Source organism: Eumetopias jubatus, unplaced genomic scaffold (assembly GCF_037043125.1).
Source record: "Eumetopias jubatus isolate StellerSeaLion01/CBP00866 unplaced genomic scaffold, mEumJub1_p1.0 scaffold_15, whole genome shotgun sequence".
NCBI lineage: Eukaryota > Metazoa > Chordata > Mammalia > Carnivora > Otariidae > Eumetopias > Eumetopias jubatus.
This window is the reverse complement of record NW_028274821.1, coordinates 59,276,156-59,293,269: the sequence shown is the minus strand read 5'-3', so window position 1 is coordinate 59,293,269 and position 17,114 is coordinate 59,276,156. Positions and strand designations below refer to the sequence as shown.

Here is a 17,114-nt window from a genome sequence, read left to right as displayed (position 1 = left end):
AAATAATTCCAGGACATTAGGTAGAGGGATAATTGGGAGAATAAGCAAGGATATGGGTAATTCCAAGAAGGAAAATAGACCAATTTGTTTGAAATACAAACTTCAAACAGTGTGAAAGCCTTTAGAGTTCAGAAATACATAAAATATACTTCCTTTATACTTATACTTCCTTTTTTTAACCAGGACTGGAAGCTTTAATCCTGGAAGACTATGAATGCCAGGTTAGGGAGTTTGGGCTTTATTCTAATGGAAGTGGATATCCCCCCTGAAGGGTTTTTTTGTTTTTTTTGTTTTTGTTTTTGTTTTTAAGGAGCTGGGGAGGACAGCTGTGATATGTTGAAAGACCAGCTACAAGGTTGTTACAATATTCTATTCCCAGAGAATAATAATAATGGCCTGAACTAGGAGTAGAGAGAACAGCTCCAAGATTTTACAAGGAGAGAGTCGATGGAGCTAAAAAGAAAAAGCAATCAAAGATAACTTGAGGGATTCTGGTCTAGTGTCATTCACAAGACAGGCACTTATGAGTTTGGTTTTATTTATTTTTTTAAAAAAGATTTTATTTATTTGACAGAGAGAGAGAGACAGCGAGAGACGGAATACAAGTAAGGAGAGTGGGAGAGGGAGAAGCAGGCTTCCCGCTGAGCAGGGAGCCCGATGCGGGGCTCAATCCCAGGACCCTGGGACCATGACCTGAGCCAAAGGCAGACGCTTAACAACTGAGCCACCCAGGCACCCAATGAGTTTGGTTAAATTCATACTTCAGTTGTCACCAGGATGCAGAGAACCATCCTGGTGACGTGTCTAGAAATCGTGAGTGACAACTTAGATTTGAAGGCTATCTTCCCAGTGCTGACTAGTTAACAGTTCTGGGAAGGAAAGCAATTACCAGAGTAAGTGTGGAGAGAGAAAAGAGGACCATGCACAGGAATAACCAAGGTCCTTCTTGGGGGGAGGGGGTGGCAAAGAGGGAAGGTACGAGAGGATAAGGTCATGCATGAGGCTAAGGTGGAGTCATAAGGAGGTAAGGTTCACAATATCAGGTGCTGCAGGGCAGTCAAAGGGAATAAGTACTGAGAAAAGGCCATAAGATTTAGGTACCATGAGATCCTGGTGCTCTTTCAAAGACCAGTTTCACTAGAATGGAAGAAGTAGAGACAAGAGTACAGTTAATGATTGAGTGAATGAGAATAAACTATACATTTGAAAATCTGGGTGCCTACAAGAAAGAGAAGATAGGAACTCAAGGGGATACATTAAGTTACAGGACTATGACACAGATTTTACAATCACAAAGTAAGTTTTTAAAGATAAAATGCTAAATGTTACACTTCTTTGCTTACCTGGCAAAGATGAATTCATACAACTCCAAATTTCAACCTAAAATTGGAATCACCAAAAGGCTTTTATATAACCAGTTCCAAAATATGACAATTTATATAGAAATTATATACAGCTAATTTGATTATGTTTGTCTCTATATAGTCAGTGTTCTAAGACCACATGAGTATCAAGCAGCTATTCAGGGAAGAAAAAATAAAACTGAGTGCAAAAATATTGCTTGCTCTCTTCCCATCTTCCCATCTGAGAGCACTAACAATGAGTCTGGGTACTCAGGATGCTTACTGGAATCACTGTTTCTAAGCACAAAGAAGTGTCTGTAGAGCAAGTAAAGGCAAATGTGTCAGTCAGAATTGTTTAACTTTTCCTCCCTCACATAAAGCAAGCCACCACATCTAAAAAGTCGGTCTCATGTAAGCTCATATTCCGTAGCCTGGCCCACCAGTGTCCCAAACACTGAGGATGGCCCAAGCACTGGAGATATTTTAAGTTACATGATTCAGAGAGGCAAGCCATATATCTATAGTACACCAAAAAATGGGAAGATAGGAATAATGAGAAATCACACATTTCCCCTTACCCCAAATTTAACTTTTCAAATTCAAAATAAATGTAAGATTACAGTTATTATGGTTTTCATAAAATTATCAAAATAATGAATAAAATTCCAAATTCCAGCTAAACGGTTATAATGAAATTTAAAGACTGTAATACATTTATATTTAATATTATTTTTATACCTATATCATGGGATAAACAATAAAAGATCAAAGATAATATTCTACCAGCAATTTGTGTGATCTTTTTAAAATACCTAGTTAAATCTAACATTTTAATTTGATCACAAACTCAAATCATTTTGAACATTTTCCTGAATCTAGAAGTTAGCTCATTAGATGGCTTCATTTAGACAAAAGCTTCCATAGTTAAGTTAAACAAGACCTACCATTGTTTCAGGGCAATAATCTGGGGCTCGCTGTAACAGATGCTTTAGTCGGGACTCACTTTTTGAGGAGAATATCTGGCAAAAAAAAAAAAAGTTTTTGTGGCATTTAGAATTAGAAATAAGAAGAGGTAAAATTTGTTGTCTTCTATACTTATCAGTCGCCTAGAATATTTTCCAACTTCCTTTTATAAATGGAAAACCTTTGGAAAGATCTAAATTAAGCTGAGGTAACATCTCTTAAACGGTTTGTTAGTTTGGCAAATAACCAACAAAGTCCACATATGCAAGTCTAGACCCTTTTCTAATGACCAAAAATGGAAAAAAAAACACGCTACCAAATCTGTTAGAGGACAAAGGGGAAAAAGAAAGAAAACAGAAAAGAAAAAAAGATAAGTTTATTCTAAACTGTTCTACAAACTACTTTTAGTCAACTGACAACAATGTAAAACAGATTATGTCATACCCTTGATATTAGTGAAGAACAAATCTGTGGATAGCATTATGGCATAAGCTTCCATAAAATACCAATAGAGACAAAGCCATTTTTAATAAAGATGCTGAGGAGCTGACAAGTTCATTCACCAGGCTAACTGGCTCTCTTCCAAATAGAATTTTAATTAATGCAATTACAATTTGATGTCTCAGTAAATTATAAGCCATTATATATGAGATAGAACTTCATGGTTACCTGCAAATAGTCAAGACTGTGAAATCCATGAATGCTAAGGACAACGAAAAAGGATTTATCTCCAGTTAGTTTTAGTAGCCATTTTTTCTCCCAAACTACCAACTATTGTTAATAAGTGACGAGAGCTAGAATATCACCATTTTGCAACCACTAGTGAATTCATACATTTAGGTAATTATCAATAATGACTATAATGTTAATTATAGCCATAAAAGAGACAAACACAATAATGTTATGAGTAAGACCTGCTGAACAAACAAAACGAAAATAAAGCAAAACCTAACCTGAATCTGATCAAGCCTCTCGACCTGTCTCATTAGGTTACTGTTAGCCATGTGTGGCTATCTAAATTTAAACTTAAATCAATTAAGATTAAATAAAATTTAAAATTCAGTTCCTCAAACTCTTTCTCTTTCTCCTTAACCTCTCTAAACACATTTCAAATGTTCACTTGGCACATGTAGCTAGTGGCTACCATACTGGATCACACAGATACAGAATATTTTCATCACTGCAGAAAGCTCTATTGGATAGCTCCGCTCTAAATCTACCTACCAATTACTAAGAAATATAGAGGAAAGGGGAATATATTAAATGATACCATGGAGTTGCAAATAGCATAATTCAGATTGTGAGAAACCCTACAGGGTAAATGACCAGATTTATTCATCAAATAAGCAAAGTCAGGAAAGCAGTGCTTCAGCTCCCTTATGATGACACCATCTAGGAGCCATTTTTGCTTTTAAAAGCTGTTGTTCTTACAATAAATTTGCAGAAAACTTAGTTTGCCATAGTGTTTTGACATGAATTCATGTACTTAGATGAGCTGAGTCACTGTTTTGTTTTATAATTAAAGAGTATCTTGCAAAATCTTTCTAAATTCATAATACTGTTTGAGAGGCGCCTGGGTGGTTCAGTTGGTCAAGCGGCTAACTCTTGGTTTTGGCTCAGGTTGTGATCTCAGGGTTGTGGGATCCAGCCCCTAACCTAGCATCACACTCACACTCAGCAAGACGTCTGCTCATCCCTCCCCTTCTGCCCCTCCTCCCCGCCCTGCTCCCCCCCACTCCACCCCACCTCCGCTCGTGCACACATAGGCTCTCTCTCTCTCTCAAATAAATAAATACAATCTTTAAAAATAAATAAATAAATTCATAATATTGTTTGAGAGAAGTTTTAATTCCAATTAGGTAGCTCTCTAAATTTTAGGAAGTGACAAAAATCCACATTACTGAAAACTCTTCAAAAGATACTTGAGGCCATTTGTTCTCAAGTGCCAAGGCCAGAACTGCACAACCAGGATGAGGAAAGAAGGTTAAGACTTTATATAAACAGGTATTGTGTCTCGGTGGAACTTGACTTAAAAGGCTCAATCAGAAAAATTCAAACCTACAGAAGTTTCAAGAACACTCACACAGTCTTCATCTAGTTACTCATTATTAAAATTTTGCAACATTTAATTCTCTCTACATATAGAGATATTATTGTTATTTTGATGAAACATTTTAGAATTCATTACAGACATGATCATTCATTCCAAATCCCAGCATGTATCTCCCAAGAACAAGGACACTGTCCTATGTCACCACAATACAATCACCAAATTTAGGATCATAGCACTGATTATTATAGTTCATATTCAAATTTCACCACTTTCTTCCAATAATGTCCTTTATAGCAACCTTTTTTAATTCCAGGATCCAATCCAAGATTGTATATTGCATTTAGTTGTCATATCTCTGTAGTTCCCTTTAATCTGCAAGTTTCTTAACCCTGACAACTTCGAAGAATACAGGCTGTTGTTTGAGGAATATCCCTCAATCTTGGTTTGCCCTATTTTTTCCTCATGATTCAGGTTATGTATTTTTGACAGGAATGCTACTTACAATGCTGTGCTTCTTTTCAGTGCATTATGTCAGCAGACACATATTAATTTGTTTCATTATTGGTGATGTGAACTGTGATGATTTGGTTAAGGTGCTGTCCAGCAGATTTGTCCAAAACAATTATACTTAATAAACAGTTACATAACCTCAACAATTATTATGTAAGCTTACCTGTTCACATACATCATGGCACATTTGGTTATCCTTTGAATGATTACAACACAGTGCACCTAGGAGCAAAAATAAACACCAGATGTTACCCACTGTTATATAAACAAGATGATTAAACTAAATCAGATGGCTATACAAAATATTTATTCAACAGATTATTATTATTCATTTTAACTCAACAAACTTTTACAAACTGAGGACAGTGTTGTCTGAGCACATGGTCCCTGCCCTCAAGAAGCTTGCAGGCTAATAGTGGAGACTGTCATGTGTACTTTCTATGTACCAGAATTTTACTAAGTTTTCTTTAAGCATTATCTCATTCAATCCTTATAATTACCCTATAGGCTATATTCTATTATTGTACCTATAATGTATGACTAAGTGATAAAAAGGCAATGAATTTTGTTTTGGACATGTTAAATTTAAGGTTCCTATAGGACATCCAGATGGAATAGCAGTAAAGTCAGAAATCTAAGCCTGGATTGCAGGTAAAGCCAAGCTGAAAGATCCAAGTTGAAAGTCATCAGCATAAAGGAGATATATGGAAACAAAAGACATTGCCTAGGGAGAGTTTCTAGTAAGAAGTCATCACAGCATCAAATTCTAAAGAACACCAAATCTGAGACATGGGAAGAAACAAAAGACACTGAGATGAAACAGTCAGATAGGTAGGTCAGCCTCGAGAGAGTAGCATTACAGAAGAGGGAATACTTAGTGGCATGTACCAAAACATACAGGTTAGATTGAAGACTCAAAAAAAGGAAATGGATTTACTAAATAGGAGGCCACTTGGTAACCTTCACAGGGTACTTTCTGTGGAGCTAGAAGTGGATGATATTAAGGAGTAAACCAGAGGTGAGGAAGTATAAACAACAAACATTGGCTCTCAGTAAGTCTGGCAGAAATGGGAGGGAAGGGGCACCCGGGTGGTGCAGTCAGTTAAGGGTCCAACTCTTGATTTCTGCTCAGGTAATGATCTCAGGGATTCAGTCCCTGAGCAGGACTCCATGCTCAGCAGGGGGTCTTCTTGGGATTCTCTCTCTCTGTCTCTCTCCCCCTCTCCCCCACTCTGCCCCTCCCCTGCTCTCTCTCTCTCAAATAAATAAATCTTAAAAAAAAAAAAAAAGAAATGGGAGGGGAAAAAAAGAGCAGTGGTTACGGAAGGAAGGATGCAGGATCAAGGGAAGGAAAAATCCTCCATTTGCAGTTGGCCTTTGTCCCTGATTCCTGGGAGGAAGACTCTAATCCTTGGAATTTCTAGAGTAAGAGGTGTATCTTTGTTATGCTAATGAAGTGACACCCCGCCTCCAACCTCCCAGATAGCTTCAGGATGGGGATTGGCATGCCAGACAGACCAGCCCTTTGATTAGAAGGTTAGAAGGTTGGGACTTTGAGCTCCATGATAGCAGTCCAACCTCTAGCAAGACAGAGGGATGAAGATCAAGTTCAACCCATATGGCCAATAATCAAATCAATCATGTCTATGTGATGAATTCCCAATGAACACTAGATACCGAAGCTCAGTGGACCTTTCCCAGTTGGTGAAGACACTGATGTGCCAGGAGGGTGATTGATACACATTGATTCCGTGAGGAGAAGACACAAAAGCTCTGCATTTCCTCCCAGACCTCACCCTGTGTGTCTCTTCATTTGGCTGGTCCTGATTTGTATCCTTTATAATAAAACTGTAATCATAACTAGAGGGCTTCCCTGAGCTCTATGCATCATTCTAGTGAATTACTGATTTTGAGGTGGTCGTGAGAAGCCTGGATTTATAGCCAGTTGTTCAAAAGTGTGGGCGGCCTGGGGACTGCCTAAGTGTGGCTGGTGTCTGGGGTAAGTGCTGTCTTGTTGAGGACCATGCCCTTTAACTTGTGGAGTCTGTTCTAACTCTGGGTGGTTAGTGCCAGAACTGAACTTCCATACCACACAGTTGTGGTTGAAACAGAATATTGGAGAAATGGGGTGACTGCTGGAAAGGGATACGGGTTTAAGAAAAGGCACTGAGGGGCGCCTGGGTGGCTCAGTCAGTTAAGTATCTGCCTTCGGCTCAGGTCATGATCCTGGGGTCCTGGGACTGAGTCCCGCATCGGGCTCCCTGCTCGGTGGGGAGTCTGCTTCTCCCTCTCCCTCTGCCCTTCCTCGTGCTCTCAAATAAATAAAATCTTAAAAAAGAAAGAAAGAAAGAAAAGGCATCGAGTTTGGGGCAAGGGATGCAAGCGATGCAACAGTGAATAAATGTTATGTTCTCTGACTTTATCAGGTTACAGTCTGATGGTAAAACGAAGTCTAGACAAGAGGAAAGGATATAAGGACACTAATAAATTATGAGGGAAGTTGATGGCCTCCATTTTCTCAGCGAAACACAGATTAGGTCTGAAAACAAAAAGGGCTCAGATGCAGTTGGGGACTTGAGGTGAAACTGTAGAAGTGTGGAGCAGTCACTTTGGAGAACAGAGAAAGTAGGCAACTATAAAGGCGTTTCTCAAACTTGTATTCTATTCACAAGTTGTTAATATCTACCCCTCAGGAAAAAACATTTCATGTTTAAATGAACTGGGAAATGAAGGATTAAAAAAAGTTAAAGAGAATTCCTTATTGCAGGACTTCACAAAGCCTTTAATATGTTTATACATTACTAATCTCCCAAAAAGAGATCTAAGTAGACAGACTTCTCAGAGCAGAGAACACTTTTCTCATGCCACTTACTAACATTTCAGAATGCCAGTTTGGGAAACATCAAATTAGAGAAAAGGAAAAACACTGCCAAGTGGCATTACAGGCCGAGAAACGCATGAATGGGCTATAGAAATAAACAGCAGGGAGATGTTATTATTCTAGAGTGTACCTGACTGGAAAAAAGATACAGCTGGGTTGATCGGAGGCTGTCAAGAGACAAGATGAAAATATTACATTTCAGGCAGCTGGATCTGATACAATGGTTTAAAATATAAAAAATTTGCAACATAATCTCTTCAAATGCAATCTATATAATTTCAGTACACAAATTAGGTGAAGGCAGCGCTTTTTTGATTGAAGGTAGGATTTGTATTGGGGGAAAATGAATGAATAGATGAATAAACGAAGAGCTCTTTAGATCTCACCAACAAGCCTTCTACATTCAAAACTGGAAATTCTTCTCCATAAAACAGGGTATAAGTGGGGCAATCACTCATGAGGCTTTCTCAGAATCCCTTCTCCTCTGCCGTGCCACATCATGCTCCCCCCCATCTTCTAAGATTCGAGTTATGTCCCCAGTCTCATTACTCATTAGAATGAGAAGGGCAGATAGGAAAAAGAAAAACAAAACAAAACCAAAAAAAGGCTCTCTTGTGTAATAATTGATGTGCTCTTTTGAAGTGCTGAAGAAGTTGCCACTTTCTACTATCCTCTAACACAAAGGTCATTTGAGGGCAAAAAATCTGGCTGATCATGAGCAAAGATAACTCAGGATAACATATGGTCCCAATAAGCACAAGCTTAGCAAAAAGTAAACAATCAGGCAGACAAGAGTCTGATTTGGGCCTAGGGATTTTTGAAAAACAGTTTCTTGGAGCAAAGGTCTATTTAGAACAGAAACAAAATGTGTTATAATTAAAAGTCCAATAACAATAGAAAGTTTTATTAAAAGTATAAATATAAAAGCCCATTTTTTCCTATTTAATAGTTAAGGTCAAATTTACAATGTAGTGACCCCTGAAGTTAGACTTTTAAAATAATTCTTTTTTTCATTAAGAAACCCAAAAGTTTGGAAAATAAGAAGAAAAATGATCTATACTCCCACTGTCTTGCCGGAACCTATGTTGACATTTTGACTTCCTTCTAGTCTTTCCAAAAGCCTTCTGATAACTCTGACAATACGTGATTACAGAGGGCAGCCCAGAGTCTTCTGGTAATAACTCCCTTCCCCCTCCTAATGGAGCATTCCTCTCTAATAGTACATTTCCTCCCTTGAGAGGGCTGCCACACTCCATGAACAGGCTAGGGGACCTATGTATGTTCCATCAAATTTTCCATACCCTATCCTTAACCTTAGCCATTATTATATTGGTGTACATTTTTCTTCCTTTGAAACAACAAAACTTTTTAGAATCTTTAACACATATTTTTCAAGAAATAAAAGTCTACAAATAGACATCAATTCATATGACTTCATTAAGAATGGGGAGAAGGGATTCAAATGCAATTAATGTGGCAACTAAAGGTCTTTGTCTTTTTTAGAGCTATTAAAATGAATTAATTGGGTCATTTAACAATTAGAGTGCAAAAAACTCTCCAAGGCCTAATGTTTTTACAGAAGACAATTAATTCTAGAAATGTTTTGTTTTTATAATTTGATTCTAATCTAATTTCTTGTTCTTCAAGAAAAATAGTTTAAAACACTGCTTACTCTCAAGAAATGGAATAGAACAGATAAACATAAATTATTTAAAAATAAAACTTGATATTGACATGATGAAAATAAAAAGCTCAGGTGTTATCTTCATTAAAGACATAAGGATGAGTGTCATATTTTGCACCCTATTCCAAGAGTCTATAATTATAAAATTAATAAAAACCAAAGAGATTGCTAAAAGCCATGTATATTGGCTTTAAGAAGGTATTAGTGGAACCTAGAAATACGCAAGCAGAATTACCCAATAATTAGAAACATCAAGGACTAACAGTTTGGGCCACATGTGTACTAAAGATAGGCAAGTAAGCAGGAAGCACATGCTCCAGCCACAAGGGAAAAATGCAACTTCTAAGACCAACCAGCACGTAAGAAAACAAATACCCTAATCTAAAACTAAAATATTCATAGAATTATAGGATTTTTGAAGTTAAAAGGAATTTTGCCACAGAAACCTCCTAAAAGCTAAAATTCAATTTAGTTAATGAAAAGCCATTCTTGCTTTCTTTTCTAAAGAAAATAAAGATTCCCCCTAATTAATGTCTTCCTAAAGATTTACTAAAACAGAATATGTATATCCCACACTGTTGAGGAGGAAAAAAACTAAATCTGAGCTGATACTGGAAAAGGTCATTCTAAATGAAAAAGATGTCTTAATAATAAAAAATTGATCTTACTTTTAATCACATTTTTATTTTCAAAACAGCCTGGAAATTGACACTTTTAAAACATTTAAATGACAACTACATCTTCAACTTAAAAGTCCTCATTCTTGCAACTGTTACATTTATTCCTTTAAAAATACTTGGTGTTGGGGCCCTGGGTGGCTCAGTCGTTACACGTTTGCCTTCGGCTCAGGTCATGATCCCAGGGTCCTGGGATGGAGCCCCACATGGGGCTCCCTGCTCAGGGGGAAGCCTGCTTCTCCCTCTCCCACTCCCCCTGCTTGTGTTCCCTCTCTCGCTGTCAAATAAATAAATAAAATCTTAAAAAAAAATACATGGTGTTTGTGTTTGTATTACAAAATATATCATCAGCTAAGGAAGAGCCACAAAACAGTAAAGTGACTACCCATATACCCACTACCTGGGTTCAACATTTGCTAACATTTCATCATATTGCTTTATTTACCTATCTAGACAGATGTATTTTTTTTTTCTGAATCATTGGCAAATTACAGATATCCTTCTCCATTGCTTGCCTTATACTACAGTGCCAAAACAGCCAATTATATTCATTTGATTCTATTACCAAAATGACTGCCAGATAGACCCTTCATAATGTCACTCTTCTAATAAAGGGGGTTTCCAAGTCTTGTAACTTTACCTTCCCTGACCTTCTATTATTTTTTAACAAGGAAAGTCTACAGTTACCTTGAACACAGCCTTCTGACAGAAATGTTTAGTGCCCTTTCCCTGCTGACCTAAATCCAGGATATCTTTTAAGGCTTAAATCCCACCTCAACTCTTAGTAAGAATTTCTTCTCCAATAACTCTAAGCCCTATTAATTTTTTGGTTATTGAAGGCCCTGATATTCTAGTCAGAACTGGCAACTTTAACAATTAAATCTTCTCTAATCACTTCATGTGTGTACTTAGGGTATTCCCAGTTTGACTGTAAACTTCTTGTATCCATTTAACATACTGCTCAGCTCAAAAAATGATATTCATTGGTTAATAAGTAATAATTTCCTAATTATACAATGATTTTTATCAGAAAAAAAGTACAAAAAGTTGTATTTCTCCCACTGGGACACTTCAGTACCACATTTCATTTGGTGACCAACCCATAATTTAGCAACATATGAGGTTTTGGCCTAAGTCAAAAGATAAATTGGACCCAATCATATATTCAGGCACAGAAGTGTGCAGCCAGGTGGTGGTGGACCCTGGAAACATAAGGTCAAGAAGAGCTGTGGCTAGGGAAGCTGAAGTTTCATGGTAGCCCAGAAATGATGAGTAAAAAGAGGAAGCTGATTGGTGGAGAGTGGGAAATGCAAGAGATGCACAGAGAAGTTATGGAAGGTAGAGACAGACTATCTCTAACAGTAATTTTGGCTCCTGGCAGCTTTCTGGTTCCCACAGCAGTCCCTGAGTCTGCTTTGCTGAATTTCCTACCTTTGGATTTCTATGTGCTTCCCTGTTAGATGTTACATGCTAGCCCCCTAATCCTGAGCTACCTTGGTTTCTGTTCCCTTAGGGGGTCAAAAGAGCCATAACCTAGACATTCATCATTCTGAAACAACTAAAGCAAATGACTCTTGTAAGGTCCTCCCCAAAGAGGCTAACAGCCAGTATTTTTGCTTTGTCTATTCTACACTGTAGGCCCCCCATCTATAAAACAAGGAATCTAAAAGTATAAATGTCTGGCACCCAGTGGTATATTCCATGATCAGATAGTTTCTCTTTATACTCACTTTTCTTGACATCTTTTTCATGTTATTTGCGTGCTTTACAGCATCCATCTATTATGTGCCATATACTGAACTAAATCACATTTTTCCTCAGATATATTCTTCATATTTAGAATATAAATGGATATGTACTAATACAACCACATAATGTTAGCAATGAAGATATATATATGATACTTAATGTCTGAATTTCCTACTAAATAAAAAACCCCATGAAAGCACAGACCATGTCTGTTTTTGCTTACCCCTTTATACCTTGCACCTATCACAGTATCTGGCACTATTAACAGCTTAACAAATATTTGCTGAATGGATTACTGACAGGTATGAAATGGACCTAGAGCAGTTATCACTAATACCCATCTTAAACATACACAAAAATGGAACTTTTGATGCTCTTCTTGGCTCACCTTGCCAACCTTCCTCCAATCTGTGCTCCTCCCCATCTTCCAGACTTCAGTAAATGGCATTTTTTACTAAACTGCCCAAGGTAAAAATCTACAAGTAATCTTTAATTTCTCCTTCCCTCACTTCCCACATCTGATCCATCAGTGGTATCCTGAATCTCTCCTCTTTTATCTCCACCACCACTCTATCTCCTGCTTCGCCTACTGCAGAGGGCTTCTTCCAGTCGACCTGCTGTTACTCCTACTCCACTACAATCACTTTTTTTCATTCAGCAGCCAGAGTGATCTAAAATATAAATCAAAGCTTACATCTCTTACATAATAGTCTATTGGTTTCTTTCTGCACAAGGAATAAAATTCATAATCCTCATGTGGCTTTTTGCAAGACTCAGTACTGTTAGCCCTAGCCCACTCTCCTGCTCACTATGTTACAACCATACTGGTTCCTTCTTGCCTTTGGGCCTCTGCACTTTCTGGTCCCTATTCCCGTCTTAGACCTGCAGTCTTCAGATTTTGTTTCTGAACTTTATCTTCCCAAAGAGGCCTCTCTTGTCATCACTATGTAAAGAACCCCCCCTCCCCACCCACAATTCTGTTATCAGCTGGTTTCCTTCACAGCATACTTATCACTATCAAAAATCATTTTATTTATCTGTTTATTGTCTATCTTTCCTCTGGTAGAATGTAAGCTCCTTGAGAGAAGCAATCCTGTACTTAGAACAGTGCCTGACATCTAGCAAGCACTCAATACTTTTTTTTGAATAAACAAACCTCTGTGGGATGTTTTGCTCTTTAAAAACCACATTTAAATTGTATAAAAACCACCTCCTTGACATCGTCCCATTTTCTTCTAGAAGAGGCACACAGTGAAAAGTATGGTTATTGAGATTGCTTAAATCTGTGGATATGACACAGGAACTCTGAGCAGCATACCAGAATAAACTGTCATATCTGCTCTATCACCAATCCTAGCTCTTTCCACAATGTGGGCCAAGATACGTCTTTGGGAAGAGAATCTGCTTTTTATTACTTTCCTCCCGACAGACGTTTGCTTTTTCTAACTTAAAATTCATTACATTCTTTTTCAGGATTCTAGGCTATTACATAATTCCTTAAATGTCAACTTATTGAAATTTAGCCCTTAATGTTTCATCTTTCCTTTTTTGTAACATTACAAAACATCTTAAATAGAAACAGAGCTACTATCAGACACCATGACACACAGATCCTGAGACCACAGCATAGGGTCCCATCCCATCCTTCAAAGTGAACATCAGAAATGGCGGGGGTGGGGGGTGGGGAGGCGGTGCTAGGACTGGAAAGTACACTGGGATAGGAAGAGTGGCATTACACCAATGTAGAAGGTGTGCCCAAACTTCACAAGAGATAATAATCTCTGAGCTAGTAATATCATTCCCTCACCTCCCCCAGTAATAGCAATAAAAATCTCTAAGAACAGATAAGACTTCTAAGTAAAGCCTTATACCAGAGGATATATAGGAATACCCAGACTTGGAGAGGAAAAAGAAGACTGTCTGATTAGCAATAAAAGCCAGACCTTCACTGAAATAAAATTTAATATTCTGTTCTCAATTTTTATTTAGGATTGAAGAACTTTTTCCACACTTTCTACAAAATCACAATGGAAGCTTTTGTCCATTGTATTACTCAATGTCCTTTATGTAAGGACCAGGCAATAAATGCTTCCTAGAACTTAGAACAAGGGACAAATCTCACTTTTAGATCAAACTTGGAATTTTTCTTTTTATCAAACAACACAAACTATATGTTGTCATGGATTTTTAGAGCTGGAAGGGCCTTTAGAAATTATCTAGGCCCAGCATTTTCTAGTGTCCTTTAGGTATCATGAACAAAAAGAGTTCATAAGCAAACAAGCTTCTTTCTTTCTATAATAATTTTATTGAAATATAAATCATTAATTAAGCTAAGTTAAATTAAGCAAGGAGGCCATTAGACTGAGGTGGTTTTAATGCCCTGATAGCCTACTTAAGCAAACCAAAACCTAAGCCTATAATGCCTCAAGGTTAAGAAATTGAAACCTAAGGACAACCAATCACAAACAGCCATCTAGGCTTTCCCAATAAGGCATCCACTTAAGCTACAGCCAATCAAGTAATTTCCTTGCTTTGCTTCTACCTCTTCTCTATCAAAATCTTTCCACTAGCTCCTGTCACTTCCTGTTTGATGCTACTTGATTCAAATCAATTTTTGCTCAAGTAAACTCTTAAAATGTTTAATATGCCTCGGTTTATACATTAACAATCACATACCATTAAATGCACCCTTTTAAAGTGTATAGTTTAGTTGTTTTTAAAATAAAATATTCACAGAGTTGTGCAACCATCACAACTACTTAAGAACATTTTCATTACCGTAAAAAGAATCCTTGTACCCTTTATTGTGAGTCTAACATGTTTTGAGAATTTATAAAGATACAATGTGCAGTGTTTCCCAAGCTTATTTAATAGTTAACGTTTCAGTGCTTACTATACACTATTCTAAATTCTATACATGTATTACTTCAATTAATTCTCACAATAAAATCCATAAGGTACTATATATAATAAATGTGGATATTAACGCACAAAAAGACTAAGGATAAGTAACTTGTTCAAATATTCTTAATTACTCCACAGAATCAAGTGGTTGTGGGATGAGAATGGACTAGTATTCCATGGACCATAACTTTGGAAGTGCTTTAGATCAACTTAATGAGAAAAATGGGGCCCAGAAAGGTCAGCTGATTTAGCCAAGTATACACAGCATATTCTCTCTCTCCTTTGTTGTCTAATTGACAGCCAAATTTAGAACCCAGTTACAATTAACTATCTAATCCCAGGTACCTGACACAATTCTCTCCCTTCTTTAAATACTTTATTGTCTCGGGACGCCTGGGTGGCTCAGTTGGTTAAGCAACTGTCTTATGTTATGATCCTGGAGTCCTGGGATCGAGTCCCGCATAGAGCTCCCTGCTCAGCAGGGAGTCTGCTTCTCCCTCAGACCCTACCCTCTCTCATGCTCTACCTCATTCTCTCTCTCAAATAAATAAATAAAATCTTAAAAAATAAATACTTTGTCTTAAAAAACAAACAAAACCTTTAACATTTTAAGTTATCTTAAAATCTTGTTGGGATTGATTTTGCTTGTTCTAGGTGTCTCTCCCTGTAGGCAATGCACTTCTCCGCTTTGCTTGTATAAATCCCAACCATCTTTTTTTTTTTAAAGATTTTATTTATTTATTCATGAGAGACAGAGAGAGAGAGAGGCAGAGGGAGAAGCAGGCTCCCAAGGAGCAGGGAGCCGGATGCGGAACTCGATCCCAGGACCCTGGGATCACGACCCGAGCCGAAGGCAGACGCGTAACCATCTGAGCCACCCAGGTGCCCCCAACCATCTTCTAATGTTTGTGCAATCGGGGGATCATTCAATTTTCCTCCCACCCTAGATGGATGTCATCTCTCTCCCTCTGTGCACCCAGTCTTCCATCTCCTCTGGACACTTCTACCTTGAATCCCAGCGGCCCGTGTCCTGCTGTACCCCACCTCCTACAGAGCTCTCCGGGGGACAAGAGTTGGCATCAACTCCTAAAGCCCAGAAAGTGGGAAGCACTGAACAATTTCTTACCCATTCTTGGTTTAATTCCTTAAGAGCAGGAACACAACTCTCCTTAAGCCCAAGAGCCCCCAGAAAGCAGAGTTTATTGATTTTTAATTTATCTCCCGCCAGAGCCCAGCGCTACCTTGGACAAACCGTGCACCCACCGCGGATGGCAGCAGAATTGGACTTGGCAGGCTCGGGCCCATTCTCTTCAGACTTGAACCTGGTAGGCTGTGGGGCCCATCAATGCTCGCCGCCTGAGGTCTGCCTTTCTGAACCGTAGGTCAAGTTACAATAACTGGCCAGGGCGGCGGTAAGGCTGCTGCACCTCGGAAATCCCATCCAACCCTCGCGACCGTCCTGGGCAAAGGCATTTCACCACTTCTGGCAGAGACCCGAGTCCGCTGTGGGGGTGAGGGCCGAGACGGGGGCCCCTGTCCTGTGGGTGACAGGGCAAGGCCTCGAACCCGGGTCACCGTCCCCAGTGCAGCAGACGTTCGGTGCGGAGAGAGCGAGGGTGGAGAGGGCTCCTCGCTCGTGCCGTCTCGGAGCACCCTCCCGCCTGCCGGGACGTCCGGACCCTGGGTCACCGGACTTGGGCCAGGTCTGGGGGTCGCGCGCACCCCCGCCCCCTACCTCGCGCCATCTTGGAGCGCTGAGGCGGCCGCCCTGGACCGCCCCGAACCGCTGCTCTAGCAGTTACTCACCCGCACTGCCAGGGGCCAGGCCCCCTGCCACCTCCGCGACCCCCGCCACGGCCAGAAGAAGCAGCAGCGCGCCTCGCGGGGAGGCCGGGACGGCCGCCATGTCCGGGCCGGGGGTCCGGAGCCGCGGGATGCTCGGACCCAGCCTGGCAGCCGCCGCTGCTCGCGGAAGCCCCGCCCCGGCGGCCTGGACCTTTATTGATTGGCTGCGGCGCTCTCAAGCCCCGCCCCTCGGCCTCTGGGAGTTTCCAAAACCTGCTGGGGGCGGGAACATTCCCGAGACCCCCGCTCTTTGTTAAGACCCAGCTGTGCGTGGGCTTCTCCTGAGGAGTCCCGCAGACAGGGTTCCCCAAGTGCGGGGTCAGAAGGTGTCAGAGCTGGAAAGGCCCTTTCAACACCTTTACCACCTCCTGAGCTTTGCAGCTGGGTTCACTGAGGCTCAGAGAGGAGACTGACCTGCCAAGATCACACTCTAAAATTCGCCTGAGAACTAGGGCATAGTCCGAGGCTGAACCAAAGGGACCTCTTCCTTTCACTTCTCTTTGCT

At 39.6% G+C, this 17,114-nt stretch overlaps 1 protein-coding gene across 1 annotated transcript in view; it reads right to left on the bottom strand.

Moving 5' to 3' along the window:
• The window catches only part of RECK (reversion inducing cysteine rich protein with kazal motifs), a 72,005-nt gene extending 55,293 nt beyond the window's left edge, over positions 1 to 16,712 (bottom strand). Inside the window, exons 1-4 of the mRNA XM_028108639.2 lie at positions 16,571 to 16,712; positions 5,033 to 5,091; positions 2,288 to 2,362; positions 1,344 to 1,380 (exon numbers count right to left, since the gene is read on the bottom strand). Of these exons, the coding sequence (XP_027964440.1) occupies positions 1,344 to 1,380; positions 2,288 to 2,362; positions 5,033 to 5,091; positions 16,571 to 16,670 (271 nt within the window). The 5' untranslated portion in view covers positions 16,671 to 16,712. The remainder of the gene's footprint in view (positions 1 to 1,343; positions 1,381 to 2,287; positions 2,363 to 5,032; positions 5,092 to 16,570) is intronic.
• Positions 16,713 to 17,114: the final 402 nt, after the last annotated feature.